The sequence below is a fragment of the Solea solea genome, chromosome 5 (genome assembly GCF_958295425.1).
Source record: "Solea solea chromosome 5, fSolSol10.1, whole genome shotgun sequence".
Lineage (NCBI taxonomy): Eukaryota > Metazoa > Chordata > Actinopteri > Pleuronectiformes > Soleidae > Solea > Solea solea.
The window spans coordinates 25,663,369-25,679,940 of NC_081138.1; the positions used below are offsets into that span (position 1 = coordinate 25,663,369).

The 16,572-nt window shown below is 40.2% G+C and overlaps 2 protein-coding genes across 5 annotated transcripts in view; one reads left to right on the forward strand and one right to left on the reverse strand.

The window, feature by feature from the left end:
* elp4 (elongator acetyltransferase complex subunit 4) overlaps positions 1-1,014 on the reverse strand; it is a 50,777-nt gene extending 49,763 nt beyond the window's left edge. For both annotated transcript variants that reach the window (XM_058630094.1, XM_058630092.1), the window contains exon 1: positions 806-1,014. In XM_058630094.1, coding sequence (XP_058486077.1) covers positions 806-983 — 178 coding nt within the window. In that variant the 5' untranslated portion in view covers positions 984-1,014. The remainder of the gene's footprint in view (positions 1-805) is intronic.
* immp1l (inner mitochondrial membrane peptidase subunit 1) lies at positions 728-15,920 on the forward strand. 3 transcript variants are annotated; one of them, XM_058630095.1, is made up of 7 exons: positions 728-880; positions 974-1,169; positions 8,180-8,290; positions 8,866-8,954; positions 9,254-9,380; positions 14,363-14,473; positions 15,494-15,913. In XM_058630095.1, the coding sequence occupies exons 3-7, from the start codon at positions 8,186-8,188 to the stop codon at positions 15,572-15,574; spliced, it is 513 nt and encodes a 170-aa protein (XP_058486078.1). In that variant the 5' UTR covers positions 728-880; positions 974-1,169; positions 8,180-8,185; the 3' UTR covers positions 15,575-15,913. The 3 variants fall into 3 exon arrangements, with proteins under 3 accessions (XP_058486078.1, XP_058486080.1, XP_058486079.1); XM_058630097.1 differs by lacking the exon at positions 974-1,169 and having other exon boundaries at positions 871-880; positions 15,494-15,915; XM_058630096.1 differs by lacking the exon at positions 728-880 and having other exon boundaries at positions 1,124-1,169; positions 8,180-8,238; positions 15,494-15,920.
* Positions 15,921-16,572: the final 652 nt, after the last annotated feature.

Here is a 16,572-nt window from a genome sequence, read left to right on the forward strand (position 1 = left end):
ATTAAAAAAAGAGGAAGAAAATCAGTTTATGTCATAGATCAAACACAGGTTAAAGAATCAATATATCTCTGGATCAGTATCAATCTATTGCTCCTGATCTGTGTATTCATCATATATATGACTTTTGCTAACACACATTTTGACCAGTCATGCTAGTAGTTAGTGTATGACAGAGAGCACATTAAAAATTAAATACAACCATTTCATCTTTTTTTGATTCAGGGGATGACTCTTTCTGATAAAATAGCAACTAGTAACCTAATGCTGTAATGTTAATGCTTTAATAAAGTCTATCAACAGCATTGTGGTTTCCTGTACATTGTTCCTGGACCTTAGTCCTGCATGCCAGTGCAGGGGAGTACTGTACATGGCTGATAGTCCAATACTGAAAGGATTTTAATGTGCTTGGACTGAAAGATTTAGCTTGGATAAAAACACAGCTAAAATGACAGCTAAAACATAAACCTTATATTGCAAGGCTGGTATATCTCTGATAATTTATTGAGCAAATGTATGCAGTAACAAGGGAAAAAAAAAAACATATTTGCAGGGGAATATTATTCAATGGGCTTCAATGTTAAGTGACAGTGGTCTACAATAATGAGAAACACAATTCAGATGATGTGTATGACGCTAACATGTGTGTCAAACCCTGACAACATCAACACTTCCTCTACACCTTTAGAGAAATGAATCACACCACTATTCCGTCACTAATTCCAGTGCTTTTATCTGTTGCTTACAAGAGAAACGCTGTTAGCATTGTAGCTAGTGCTAACGTTAAACCCCCAACAGCAAGACTAACCGAGCAGAAAGTCGAGCGAGGTGACACCGGTGGAAACTAAGAGCTGTCCGTTTTGAACCGAAGGTCTGGTGCCAGGTATGGAGATTAACTTGCTCCTTGTTTTCTTCTGAAAACTCGTGGTGGTGAACGGCGAGCGTTCAGCTGGATGTTTGGTCACACTCTCCACAGGCGCAGCCATTCTGCTAGCAGCGTGGTGATGCTGCTGGATGTTTTGGAATGTCTCGTCCAATCAGAAACGCCTTTACTAAGGCTTGACCAATGAGAGCAAGGATTGTTGCGATGTCACTATTATGAGCCGTCAAACAGGGAAGTTCAACTTGTAATGTGAAGTGCATGGTCAGATATTTGAATCACACACTTACCGGTGAGTAAACGTGCGTTGTTTGTGCTTTTTACGCATAAAGAGTGAGCGTGTGTGTGCTTGGCATTAAAACATTAGCTTTTAGATGATACAAATGCACGTAACTACTGGTTTCTGAGCTTACGACCTTGATAGCTCATTCATTGACTTTACAGAATATAATGTTTTGCTCTTGCGTGGCATTTCGTGTTTTATTTTATCAAGGATGTTTTATGAAGACAGGATATATTGACTGAGTCCATATTCTATTCTAGATAGATAGACAGACAGACTGACTGACTGACAGACAGATGTATATGCTGTATTCCTCTCTGACACAGCTACAACAATAAATTTAACACATTCAACACTAGCATGGTAAAAACTATTTAAAAAAATGGTTAAAAAGAACAGCTACAGATAAACTCATGTGCAATGTGATGTCTATTAAGGCAATAGAACAAAGTATGCTGGGTCAACATACAATAATAAGTCTTTTAATTGGATATAAAGGACCACATAAGCCACACATGAGAATGGGGTAAAGTTGTGTTAAATATGCAGGAATAAGAAAAGTGTCAGTTTATTAGTGACAATACAATTAGCTGTATTGATTGTTTATACCCTCTCTATTCTATTATTTGTTTGTGTAATATTTAAATAGCAAACTACGTCCTTAGGTGATGTTAGGTTGTATAATGTTGTATGTTGTAATGTAATTAAAAGGTCATGAACTGCAGTTGTACAAGCACATCGTAGTACAGAGCAGCTTAATGTGTTTAATGGACACTGGTGACAATGTAAATTCAGTGAGTGAAGTTTATCAGGTATAAAAGTTAGAAACAGAACACTGTGAAGATGAGAGCACTATTCTTCAACCTGGTAACACCTGATATCACAAACAATTTCTATATACATCACTTTAGCTGTGTGTAACTACATGATTAACAAGAATCTCTAGAATATCGATAGCCTACTTTACATCAAAGTCAAGATTATTTATTAAAATTAGAGAGATTAATATTGTGATTGCTGGCCTGCGACCTTTTTCCACTTTTTAGATACATATTAGGAATAGGATGGAGGTAATACAATAATTTATGCGTTTTGCAGATTTGTTTGTTGTGTTGTGGTATTGTGCATGTTGACTCACATCATTTTTATTACATTACAGTGAGTGTTATCCTATAATTCATAATATCTGCTATAAAAAGGCATATTGACAATGGAAACTCTCATGTTTGAGACCTCTGAATGTTATGTCAGATTGCGGAAACCCCCTTATAGCCTGTTTCTTTTGTACTGTATGTCCACTATTAATACTGGTTGACTGATGAGCGTTCAGTGTAATCCTTAAGACAGCTATAAAAAGCTTTGTGTGGCAGAGAGAGGCCAGAGGCAGCACAAGATCACAGGATACTGTAAAGGCTTCAGAGGAGGCAATAGCCCAACTGCTCACTTTACAAATGCTCTTAGCAGTGGCAGTCCTGCTGTTTTGACAGAACTGTTGAGATTTATATGTGGTGACAGGAGACCAAGGGAATATATCATGACTGACAACACTGGGCATTGTTGTAAGCCTATACGAATGAGACAAATAAGATGCGCTGACTGACCTGCATTTCAGAAGGAGCAGAGCCTGCTTCAGCAGTGCAACGTGCAGGATGCAGGAGTGCATTGCTGTGGAGACCTTACTCACATCCTTAGCACAGTGACAGGCATCATTTTATTTCCTAATTCTCCTGTATCCCAATTTAACCCTCAGATTCTATAGCACAATGCAGTATGGAAATAAACACAGAAGCCTAATTATACAACGATAACATAATTTTCTTCCATTTCAATGTGTCATCTGTTCATATATGTTTTGCCTGTAGTGTTTTTGTCAGTCACTGTATCTGATGGAGCAATATAATGGCAGCAGTCATAACATGTCAGATCTTTCCTGGTCAGACTGTTTTGTTTGTTCAGTTTAACTCCGCTATCAGTGAAGAACTGCAAAATGCCATAGACCTCTTGTTTCTGGAGAAGGCGAGATTATCATCAGCTTGCCTCTTTATTTGTTTAGTTAGCGTTGAAAGAAAGGTAATATACTAAGGGTGTAAGTACAATAAGCAGAGGATGGGTTTTTGTACACTGCTAATTTGGTCTAAAGTATTTTACTTTTTTTCCATTTATTCAACAAATCATATTGTTCACATCACTTTATTTTGGTTTCCTGTGATTTTTGCTGATGAAATACAGAACACTATATTTAGCTTGAACTATAGGAGAGAGAAAAAAAAAACAGACTTTGAAAATAATACACCGAGAATGAAATGAAATCACATTCTTAAAAATCACACATTTTCTTTCTACTGTAAGAAAAAGAAGATCTCTACACATTAAAGGGGCTATATGTATGATCTTCAACCTTCTTCTTCACAGAGATTCGAACATGAACTGAAAGACGGATACACAAGGAGGAGCGACCCTTTTACCCCTTTCCCACAACATTTATATAAATCGAATTTGCTAGCTGTAAATTTAAATTGTGAATAAACTGTGATAGTGTAGTCAGTAAAGCTAGTATTTCAGTTTAACATGTTTCCTCAATCTCTGATTGTATATGACTACTTTATGAATAAATACAGTACATTTTATACATGCAGCTCCTTTAAATACTGTATCTTGTAAGCACACATTATGACTTGATATAACTACATTAAAGATAGTAGAAGTGTAGAAATATGCAAAATATTTTGTTGCAACCAAATGAATGCCTTTTGCCTTATGCTCCCTATCCAAGTGTACATGAGAAACTGTGGTGACATTTAGGTAGCATAAAAACATATACGGGCATCCCTAGAGCCAATGTCTGAGTAGTTAGTTCTGAGCTATTGTACAACATACAAACATGGTGGTACAACGTTGTGAGCTCCATGGGACGGGACCCACTTAAAAGGCTCATTCCGAGGCAGTAGTAAATTAATGATAACATAAAAATAAATATTGTATTTAATTTTGTGGATAGACTCCACACAAGATAATAATGATGTGTTTGCACACAATAAATGTAAATATCTCGGATTATTATCACCTGTCGAGTCTCAAGGGGCTCCAAAGGTTGGCCTTTCTGGTGACGTTTAGTGTTTATGAGGCTTCATAATGAGCTGGCCGGAGCAAAAACACGTGCTCCTTTGTGAAACTGACACAACACCAGATAAGATCTTTCGATTCTTTCAGCGCCAGGCCAGTGGCGCACATTTACTTGTGGTCAATACAATACAAGACTTTTTTTTTTTTTTTTTCCATTCAGTATAATTGGCTGGGGACTCTGTCAACCCACACTTCCTTTCAGTTCATAGCAGTTGTATTCATATCACTTGGCTATTATTTGCACTGGCTGACCCATTGATTGTAGGTTTAAACCCTCAGCTCCTCAAATAGTAACGTCGCTCAGCTGTTCCACGGCTGTGTTGCTGTGAGCAACAATGAAAAGAGCAATATGGAGATCAGTTGTGTCAAATAAGCTTCTGATAGAAGGCAGACCTATAGAAGACTCTTTGACTGAGACGCTCACATCTGTCACTCTCCATCCAGCCAGGTGTCTGTGTTTAAATCAGCAGGATTATCTCTGATTGGACTGATAGTTGAAACAGACCCCCCTGGTTGCCAGACCTCCTTCTTTATAAAACTCACATTAAGATCAAATCAAGCGCTGCGCAACATGACTATGCCCCACCCTCCTCTGCCTTCTGCTGCCCAGAGGAAGACATCAGAGGTGGGACTCATCCCCTCTCTGGTGCTGCCTGCTCCTCCAGACTCCCTTCCATCTGGGATCCTCAGGGAGAAGAAGAATATCTGACAAGGGACTTGTAAGCCTCTTAGCCCCCCTGTTGCGTAGCTCTCGCTCAGCCCATGTTTTCCTAATTTAGTTGTGTAAGGAGTCCACTGCAAGGCCCTTGTGTGCTGTTTGGATTGAAATTCTCTTTGTGGTTCTAATAGACTGGCCATGTATATCAATTAACACAACTGAGCCGGTGGCAGGTTCAAACCTCTTGAGACCAGTAGCAGTAAATCCTTCTTGAATATTTCCTCATGTTTTCAATAATGTGTCGTTTTCACATAGACCCCCGATTTATTTTGTGTTTTTTTAGGCCTGCTGTGGTTGCTTTTGAATTCAGCAAACTATGTTCTCTTAACTTTTTTCTAATGCATACATTATGTTGAAAATGTGTTTAATTAATTGTTATTGAGTCACTAATAACCTTAAAATAATGTACCATTTGTGTCTATGTAGTTGCTACCATTGTTATTGCAAGACAGTTTCTATGTATAGTAGATAAGTTTATTGGGGTCATTTCATTGGAAATATTGCTTTTACACATATATAAGGCTTTCCCTTTGATTTGTCACAGCAACAGTGGCGCTCAAGATACATTATTGTTGCAGTGTCATAATGTTTGTATAGCTGTGTGGACACAATGAAAAGCACTTGCTTCTGGTTGCTCCTCTGTAAGAGGATCACAGAGTCAAAAGCACAATGAGGTGTTTCTATCAGCAGCTATTCGAGGTTCCCTCTTTTCACCACTGTTGCACTGTGCTGTGACCACGGGAGCCAGTCGCCACAGATGGTTCTGCAGAGAACGGCTGCCCTGACGTTCTTTGTTTTCCCATGAACATGTTTGGTGTGTAATCCTGGATTAACGGAAATACTTTGTATTAATTTACAGCTGTAATGCAGCATCCATTTAATGTCTGGTGTCTCCCCTGACGCACATATGCTGGGTATTAGGGGTCGAGAGAGAGTGGCTTTCCTGATTCTTAGCTTGTGAAAATGAGAGGTCACAGAGATTCAATCCCAGGTCTCCCTCGATGTCCACCTCATTCTGAGTCCCACAGGAGTCACTGCAGCACACATGCAGCCTTCCCCTTTTTTGTTTTTTATTAAAACACATAGGTAATGCTATTGTCCGTGCACATTCACTCCACATGCGCGCACACACAGACACACACTATCAATGACAGAGGGTGCCTCAGAAAACCAGGCGGCTGCATATGGACTCTCTTGATATCAGTCACTGGCCGTGTGATCTTGTTATGCAAAGTCCCTTAATCCCTACCTATGATGAATTGTGTGTGCGAGTGTGTGTGTTTGGAGGGCGGGTACATGAGGGCAGCTGTACAGGAAGGCTGTCTACTGTGCTTTGTGAATGAGAGGTTTCAAAAAAAAAGAAAAAGAAAATTCCTGTGAGATCAGGTCTAAGAGTGTATTACAGAACTCACAATGACAGAAAAATACCTGAATGCAGAACTGAGATTCACATTAACCTCAAAAACTCTTGCTTCCCAACATGCATATTATATGGCCAGAGGTGTAATGCTTATGTCTCAATCACGCTATTGGAACACATCCAGAAAATACAGGAAGCGTGCCGTGTATGCAGTTTTAAAATAACAAACAGCTTCTACAGGTTAAAGTGTCAAGTTTTTAGTGTGACCTTACCTCACAGTTCATCAATGGCACCACCCTGGCTGTCTTAAACCTGTTATAGAACCCTAATTAATGTTAAGTACGTCACATCATATTTTTATATATATATATATATATATATATATATATATATATATATATATATATACATATATATATATATATATATATATATATATATATATATATATATATATATATATATATATATATATATATCCCTTCACCTGCCCAAGCGCTGCCATTCACAGCTGTAACAAAAAAAGCCGAGGGTTGCCTGGGGTGATCACAGAACAAGGGGGAAGTAGCAGCACACAGGGAGGTGAAAGGATGGCGTTGGTCTTTTTTGGATCAGAGAGGATGTGGAATGGGCCAAAGAGACAAACCATGCTTGGGATGACAGAATAGATAGAGGGTTTAATAGGTGGAATATAGCTGGCATGAATGAGAGAGCATTGTGTTGTGTGTGTGTTTGTGTGTGTGCACGACGAGGAGAGTGGAGGGGGGTAATGGGATTAGGGGTAACACCTTTGGTAGGGCTTGGGAGAGCCACCTGACACCCGGTCTGTTGGGGAGCTGGGGAGAAAGAGTGGGGGGCAAGGGAGACATTGGGGGTCTAATCCATGTCCATCTTGGGGAAGTCATTCCCAGAGCTCTGAGGATTTGGGGCTTTGGTTTCCGCTCTGCTTGCTTTGGTTAATAATACCCTGGGAGGGAGGGAAGACATGGAGAGAGAAATAGAGACAGAAGGAATGGGGGAGATGCAGAAAAAGATTTCTTTATCCTTTGGTGGACTGGCAAGACAGCAGCATGAAGAGCACAGTCTAACCTCCCTAACCAAGCAGCACCTTTGCTTTTCTAAACATACAGTTGTGTCAGTGTGCACACGTGTGAGTGCAGACGCACCTGCGCACACACTGCCGTTGTAAAGATTGACTCACTTTCTTCCATCCATCTAACAGGTTGAGTAAAAGTCAATAACCTGAGTGTGGATGGGATGTTTGCCCAGAAGACACATGGACAGTGTGTGTGTGTGTGTTTTTGTGTGACCAGAGTGTTTGCAGGGTGGGTGGTGGGGCACTGGGGCGTCTCTCTGTTTCTATGGTGCTGACAGAAGTTGATAACTGTTCCAGTAATTGTGGTCATATCAGAGGCAGCACAGTGTCAGGGACCAACAAGCTAGAGCTGCTTGGCTGGATGTGTCACAGCTCCTGTGTTTGTCCGTCACCTTAGCTCAAGGTGTTGATTGGTCCATCCTACACTGGATCAAAGTTCAGCACAGTTTTCTGGTGTGAACTGGCTGCTCAGCCTTTTGAGAATGAAACACCAGGGAATGTGCCATTTTAGCAGAATGCCAACTGTGACAACCTTTGTCCACACCTTTTCAGCAATTAAACCCCTAAACTGCTTTTGTTTTAACAAATCCATGTAGAGACGTATAACCCGTACCATATATGTGTCAGACACTGAATAATTCTCTCGTCACTGCATGTATAGAGAATTTCATCACTGCATTTTTACATTGAGCCATGACTTGTGGTTGTGTTTTGTGTCACAGGTGAAGATGTTCGGCAGAGTGCTGGGGAAGACTTTAGGATTTCTGGGCTACACGGTCCAGTATGGCTGCATTGCACATTGTGCCTTTGAATACATTGGAGAATTTGTGGTGGTGGGTATTGATACTATTAGATAATTAAAGCTGGGGTAGGCAGGATTGTTAGAAAATGTGTTTATTTTTTAGTTAGATCTCTGTCCCCTCCTACCAGATGATCATGCATACACTTAATTCTCGACACGTTAGTTGCTTCGCAGTGTAGGCAGTTGTTTCTAATTCTGAATTGCGATCTTTCCAGCAAAGGGACATGTACGTGCAGCTGCCGTAGTCTTGCCCTCTCACTGAACTCCCGAGTGATTTGTAAAAAGGCTCCTGTTACAGGCCAGATTTGCCCAAGGCTGCAAACAGAGTCTAAAGGAGGTGCAGAAGTTTAGTTCTCTCTCTCAAATCCCTTGATTAACACTGTGCTGAAAAGTTATCATGGGATTACTGAATAGAATTAATAGAAAGGTTTATTATCTACGTGTAGAATACAACAAGATCCATAACACCATCAACTTGCGTAACTTCCCTACCCCAGAAAAAAAGGTCAGTCCTGAAAGACTGACTTTTTTTTTTCTTTTCTCGTAAATGATGTTTCATGAATTCATTCACAAGAAATAATTCTGTTTTTGTTACTTTTGCTTCAGTGCTCTGGTCCATCAATGGAGCCTACAATTGTCAGCCATGACATTGTCTTTTCTGAGCGGATGAGTCGTCACCTTTGCAAAATACAAACGTGGGTTCCAGTCGGTGGATACATCGTACATGTCTGATTTCATAATTTCCATTTTTGATTATCTGAAATATTTGTGGCATAATTGTACAACTGTTTTTGTCTATAATACAGTCACTACCCACTATTTGAATCAGGCTTGTTATACTGTTGTTGTTTTTTTCAATGTTGTTTGACCTTTTCTTTTTAAATAATCTCTTTTGCACTTCTGAAATCACTTAATTGTAATTATTTTTTTACTTGATGTTGAATGCATTTATCATGAGTTGTCACAAAATGTTTTTGTTTTTGTTTCCTTTTAGGGGAGATATAGTCATTGCGAAGAGTCCATATGACCCAAATATGAACATTTGTAAAAGGGTAATTGGTTTGGAGGGAGATAAAGTCTGCACAAGTTCTCCATCAGATTTTTTCAAGACCCACTCATATGTGAGTATATTTTATGTTCACATTATACAAGCCCGTATTTGTCTTTTCTTGTACGTCCTGTGATCACCTGCTTTACAGGTAAGTGTCAGTTTTCACGACTGCAAGACAAAGACTCTTTTCTATGAAAGAGAAAATGTTAAAAAAAAAAAAAAGATGTTGGGGAAATAGAGTGAAGCAAGAACACATTTATAGCAAAGCACTTTGTTTCAGCATAAAATGACAGACAACGTCTGTGCATAATGCAAAAAACAACATCTTTATCTTTGATTTTCTTTGTGTTTGCACCACACAGTCTATAGACTGTCATCGTTGTTTACATTTCAGACTGCACACATCCATTTTGTGTCATTGGTCAAAATATCAGCTTTTGACAACACCTATATTTCCTCAGAACAGTGATAAAACCAGAGAGTGAGCAGGGGTTCTGCTGCCGAAACCACTGTCATTGCTTTTCTATTACTACTCTCCCCAACGCCCACAGCTCAGGCCTGCAATCTCTCTGAAGCCTGTTAGAGTTAGTGCCACCCAAATGAACAGACTGATGGGTGGGCGGAGGTGTATGTGTGAGAGTGTGTGTGTGTGTGTGTGTGTGTGCGTGCGCGCGCGGGTATAGGAGTGTGTACATACGTCTGCAAACCCAGAGGTTGTGTTTATTTTGCATGTTTTGTTTTTTTTTGAATTTATGGCGTATTTTATAGACGACACAGACAGTTGAATGGGTTCAGTGGAACATAGCACAAAAAGGCCACAACTGTAAGTGTCATTCAGCAAATGAAATGGAGAAATAAAGCGGTTTCCTCTCTTGCTAGCTTCACCTCCATATTCAGAGTACAGGGCTTGTAAAAGGAGACAATGACGCGATCCCAGGTTGTAGTTACAGATTCAAACATAAGTTCCAGTTGTTTTTTCTTCACTACCAGGTGAAGATCTGCCAGACTTAGGCTTCTGTATCAAAATTTATTTGGGTTATTCTTTCACAGTGTGATCCTTTAGCGCTTTAGCTGTAGTCACATTTTAAACTAAGTTGCCTTATCTGAATGATTTATGGATTGGTTTATTTAATGTCAAAACATGAAAGGTGTTAAATCAAGGTTAAAAGTGAAGTAACATTGTTCTCTCACCCACTTCCTGTCATAACAAACACAACTAAAGTTACCATTTTATTAACATTTTAAAAGCCTCACAAGGGCAGGTGTTGTAAATTAGCTTTTTACGAACTCTGAAGTACAACTGGTGTCATTTTAAAGTTGAACTGTATATTTTCAAAGGGTTACAACCCTTCATATTTTGTTCTATTAAATTGTTCAAATAAATCTTTTCAGGTGGCGCGGACATAGAGTCAATATTTGTACAGCAGACCTCCAACGTCACTAGCCAATTTGTTTGTCAAAAGAAAAGGTAGAAACTGAAAGAGGATGTATCATTTATAAAGCCGATTGTCAAATAGCATTTTCTTTATTCCCTACACTGTACTATCTGCTTTGTCATGCTAATTTTTAACACCCGGAGGCAAAAATCAGTTGCTTAATGTGACAGCATCTGAGGTAACTGAGAAAATACCCACTGCTCACATAAATGTTTGGCCTTCCCTCAGGAGATTTCCTCCCTCCCACTGGATATATATGTGTTTGTGTGCAACTATTAGGGCAGTGTGAGGCATTATGGGTGGACATGTAAAGATGAATTTTGGAAAGTGGTGTTAGACCTTGTCATCACCTCTCCTTTTCTTGTTGTTGTTGTCCTGACAGAGTGGCAGGTCCTCTCATCCTGAGAGATCTAACTGGAGACTAATTGCCTTGTCACCTTTTAGAAATCATTTCTGTGTCTGAGCTTTCGTGTCAAAACATTGACACGTGATCCCTAAAATTATAGCAGAAGGAGAGATACAACAAGACAGAGAGAGAGAGAGAGAGATGTTCCGTTCTTTGCAGCGAAGATGAGATCAGTGTGGTGAAAGATGAGCTTGATAAGCCTGTATGTATTTAAGCTGAACTTAATTTGCCACCTCAATCATGTTAACATAATGAATACTGTAATGGTGTGGTTGTTCAACACCACACCGTAGAGCTCTAGTTTCAGCTCTCCTTGACAAGTTTCTGACAGGTACACAATGCCTCGCGTCAATGCGGCCTACATCCACAGGACGGGTGTAATGTCTGCCATCCATCACACCATAGCTGTCAGCAGGGCGGATTAAAGTGACTCCATGAATAAACACTGGAACTCCAACATGGATCTTAAGAAATCTGTTTTTACCTGAAACGTAATCTGGTCCACACAAGTTAATATGCATGATAAAAAGACGAACGACTCAATTTTTCATCCTTGCCACCCTGTTGACAGTGAAACCTCTCATTGCGATTCACACATAACTGGCCCACACCCAAATATGGATCACTATCAGAAAGTCATGAAAATGAAGATAAAAATGATTGAAATTAGGTACAGGGATCCCCACACCTTGGCTGACATCCAGGACCAATTCCCTAAAATTCAAGGACTGAATGCGCTGATGCCGTTTAAGATCGGAGGGCAACTTGTAAGAGCCGCTTCGCCCATAGCGTCATCACTTTTAGTGATTAGCAGTACGCTCTGCATCTGGACAAGTGATTGTCCTTGGGAAGTTGGTTCAAGTCGGTCTTTGTAATTTTCTTTGGTGAGCCACAGATCTTGGAATTTGCATTTCCTAATCATCATTTGCTCTCTCTTGCTTTGTGTTACTCGCCCATTGTTCTGCGTGGAATCTCACGTCAGCGGTGGAGAGAGACAGTGGACAGTGTCCACAACACCGCTAGTAATAACGATTGGTCTGTGTAGACCTAGTCGCCTACGCACATCAAGCAATGCAGGTTTGCATGAAACATTAGGTGGTGCCGTTACAAAAAAGGGGAGACATTTACCTAAATATCAATGACTTTCTTGCATAAAATTCAAGATCTTTCCATGACCCATGTAAATTTTAAATTTTCAAAACTTTTCAAGGACCCGTGGGAACCCTGTATGTAAAGTTTCCTTATATCTTGCTAACAACAAATGAAACAAAAGATTTCCTGTATCAGCCCATGCCTCACCCTCTCACCAAGTTCCAACAAGAGTGCTTCAGTAGTTATTGCGTGATGTCGCTGGAAGATGGATAAATTAAGAAAACAAACAAGCACTGAAGGAAAACAACCTCCTAGGTGTTGGTAATCATAGCTTTGTGCACTCGAAACAGCACTTTATTATGTTTTTCCCCTTGTTCACACACCTGCAACTTTTGCAACATTATCCTTTTGTTAGTCACAGTACAGCAGTTCCAACTTTTATTTATTTTTTTTTTTTTAATTTTATCTTTTCTGAGGCTCATTTGATTTGTGGCACTCAGGAAGGGGACAGAATATAAATAAAATCAAGGTAAAATCAATATACAGACTTTGACACCAAATCTGATTCATCATGGTGGTGCTTATCATAGGAATGAGGCTAGCCTAAATGGAAGTTAACCGACTATGGAAGAAGTGGAAAGTGGGATAATGGTGGACACAGTAAAGAGTAGCCCCACCCCCAAATCCTGCATTTTAAATTTTTAGCTGCATGTTGTATTCTTCACTTATTGTTGGCCATGTATTGTGTGAGTTACCCTGTGATTCCTACCCAGTGTCAATCTGGTTGAGTGACCCAATTTGGAATTTTCACTCAGGCTGGATTGTGATTGAAGGGATGTGAAGTGATGTCGAGAGTGGCTATGAAAATTATCTGTGTGTTAAGACCTTCAGTTCAGCAAGGGATTTAGCAAATTCCTAACCAACACTTGACATTTCTTAATCAAACTTCTGTCTTTCAGAGGAGTATAATGTTGCTTTTTTTGAAGAAAGACGAGGATAAACAGAGGGTTCTGGCTTGACAGATGACAAACGGTGGTGTTTCTTCTTTCTGTGCTTGGGAGCCAGCATATGTTACCATGTTAATGAGGTGTAATGGTGGGAATCCAGCATGCTGACATATGGTTCTCAGATGACTCCTTTAATGATATTCATTTGTGTTGTCGTTATTTACCGAGTTGTATACCCCGTGTTAGGTCAACATGTCACTGCCTCATGATTATGTCACGTCATCCGTCTCAATTATGGAATATGGAATGAAACGCAAGCATCCCGTAGTCGGACAAAAAAACAAAACAAAACTGTAAACATAGTGCCAGGTGATGAGGAGTGAGGAGTGTGTGCCGAAGCGAGGACGTGGCTGGCGTGACGTCACCTTGCTGCGGACAATGCTCCGTTTCTTTACTCGTGTTGTTCTCCTTCCTTCAGATGGACTTTTGCCGTTAAAAAGTTGGGCAACACAAAAATAGACTCGTGGACTGTGATGCCCATTATGACAATATAATGTGTTGTTGATCCTGTCTGCACATATAGGGGGGACAGCGCACTTAATTAGGGCCTTGACAAGCCTACTCTCCTAAAGTGATGAGATTAATCATAATTGGTGTCACTGTGAATTAGAGCCCGCTTGGATGACTGCCCCACTGGCAGGTCGGACTACGGTGGAGACCCTTGGACGCTGCTGCTAGCCGCAGCTTAGCCCTCTTTTTCTCCCTCTTTCCTCTCTCCATCTCTCCCTCTCTTTCACTCTGCCCAGCTATCTCAGGCCCCTCTCTCGCTTTGCCCTCCCTGGGTAAGAGGGGCGCAGATCTCAGCCAACAGCCTAATGACCCCGTTTGAAGTTCTTCTAAATCCCTCCCGACCCTGCCCGTTACCCATGACCCCTCTTCTGAGGCAGTACAGGGTTAAAGAGGGACAGGCAGGTTTGACGTTAAGATTGGCTAAGGATGGAGGGAAGGAAGGAGGGAGGGAGGGAGGGTCATTGGGCGTTAGGGGTGGGGTCATGATATGTTTTTACCACATAGGTCAATTTAAATAAAACAGTTGTGTATTTTTGATTCCTTTTGTTGTTTGAATGTAAGAATCCCAATTTTCACAGTTTTTTCTGTGTGATATTTTTAGGTTCCAAAAGGCCATGTATGGCTGGAAGGGGATAATCTTAGGAATTCCACTGACTCACGGAACTATGGCCCAATTCCCTATGCCCTCATCAGAGGCCGTGTTTGCTTAAAGGTAACGGGGGAGATGCTTGTGTGGGTGTGTGTGTGTGTGTGTTTGTAAGGGCTGAACAATTCATTGAAACTTTATTGAAATCGCAATACGGCATACTGCAATTTTCAAATTGCAGGAGGCGGCAAATAGTCCTTAAAGCCAAAATATGTGTCAAAATGTCAATTTAGATTAATTATTGTATGGACCTCGACACAGACGAAGAGAACATCTTTGTTCCTTACAATCTGCACAAATATCACACAGTAATACTTTTAAATGTGTTTTTTTTTTCGAATGAAAATGAGAACAATGATGTAAGAATGACCGTTCCCTCTGATTTTGCAAATGTCAAAATAGTCACAATGAGATATTTAATCAAAATCGTTCAGCCCTTGTGTTTATAGTCAAGTATTTTCATTTCAAGCAATAAGGACAGTTTTCATTAATTCTCTTGTTCTGCTGCCCTCGGGAAAGCAGTTCAGAAGCATCAAAACTCACAAATATTAGTGAAAATCAATTCTATTGTTCAGTGCAATTAGCAATCCTGTGCTGTATGTTGTGTGGGTGTCAACCCCCACTCTCTTTTACAAGTACCTCCTTGGTAGGTCTTGTGCTTATTGTGTGTCTTGGGTCCGCCACTACGTTTGTCATCTTGTACAATGACAATAAAGTTCAGTATGTCCATTTTAAGATGCACAATGCAGAGATATGAGTCAGTTGGAAGTTCAAAGCAACTGTGTCTGATTGACCAAAGCCTGGACAGCATATTGTCTAGCTTTCCATTCAGCTGTGTTGTCATGTCCCTGGATGTCATAGCAACCACGACCCTGGAAACAGGTCAGCCAACCTTCTGTCCATCTGATTGGACAGCGACACTCCACTGGAGGCCCTATTGCGACAGCTGATGAAATAACAAGATCTGTATTACCCAAATGTGTCTAAGAAGTGAGATTATGTGTTGTGGATGATGGTTGGAAGTGCTTTATTTTGGGTCTTATCTCTTTTAACCCATTGTTTCTCTGTGCCCTGTGTCCTTTGCAGCTCTGGCCACCACATAGTTTTGGGACCCTCAATGAAAGCCCCAGCAGACGGATTACTAAAAGTCCGAAAGACTCGGACTGACTCATACACATCGTTTATACTGTATCTTTACCTTTTTTTCAATCCTTTTTAAATAAAATTGATATTTATTCAGGTCTTTTGGGGAGATATTTTGCAGCTCTCTTCATTTTATCGCTTTATAACTGACCATGACTTTTGGAGCTTGAGGTGTGTAGCCGTGAGCGCTGCGTGAGAAGCAAGTAAAGCTGCGTCTCTGTGGAGCTGCTAACAGCAGAGCACGGGCAGATGCAAGGATGAGATGGTGTGCGCTGGGAATCGTACTCATTTAAAAGCAAATAATTACATTTCAAGTTAATAAATTAAAGAACACACATACCATTGGGTTTGTAACCGAATTGGTTCTGAAATGCTCCTAAAATCACATGTTTGTAGGTTGTAGGATAACTCTTGAGTCCAGCAAAAAAAAACACCTCATTCCCTCAAAAAAGATGCTATTAATGTTCTGTTTACGATTCCTTTTATGTATTAAGGTGAAAAACAAAAGCTCTCTTAATGTTAAATATTTCATTACACTGCCAGGGCAATTGAAAAAATGTTAACGTTTCCCATTTTACCATGCAATATTTATAAGCACTTAAGCACGGGCCTCGCCCACCGCTGAATACTGTGCGTGTGTGTGTTTGTGTTTCACACACAGGACCAAATATAGTGCCTTTTTGAGGGGAGGGGTGGGGGTTTCATTTTCAGTGATCATGAAGCAATTATCTGGCAAAACTAGTGAATAAAAAGTGTAGTTGAGTAAATTGACCAGGTTATCCAAGAGAATGAAGTTTTAGGAAATCATGTTTAGGTGTTAGAGTGAAGACGAATGGGGGAAAAAAAGCCACATGTCATTGTTTTGTATCCAACATAAACACCAAATCTGTACAAGACTGTGCACAAATAATTGATTTAGTCTCTGCCTGTGAACAGCAGGTATAAGGGAAGAAAAAAAAACAAAGCTTGTTATGAGTTGATATTTCCATCAGTTCACTCACAGTCTCTCACACAAAGAGTCG

Bases quoted from the DNA above. Each gene is read 5' to 3' on its own strand.
- immp1l (XM_058630095.1), top strand. From the start codon at position 8,186: ATGTTCGGCAGAGTGCTGGGGAAGACTTTAGGATTTCTGGGCTACACG. The intron at 8,955-9,253 runs GTGGGTTCCAGT...GTTTCCTTTTAG, and splicing joins CACCTTTGCAAAATACAAAC to GGGAGATATAGTCATTGCGA. The intron at 14,474-15,493 runs GTAACGGGGGAG...TGTCCTTTGCAG, and splicing joins GAGGCCGTGTTTGCTTAAAG to CTCTGGCCACCACATAGTTT.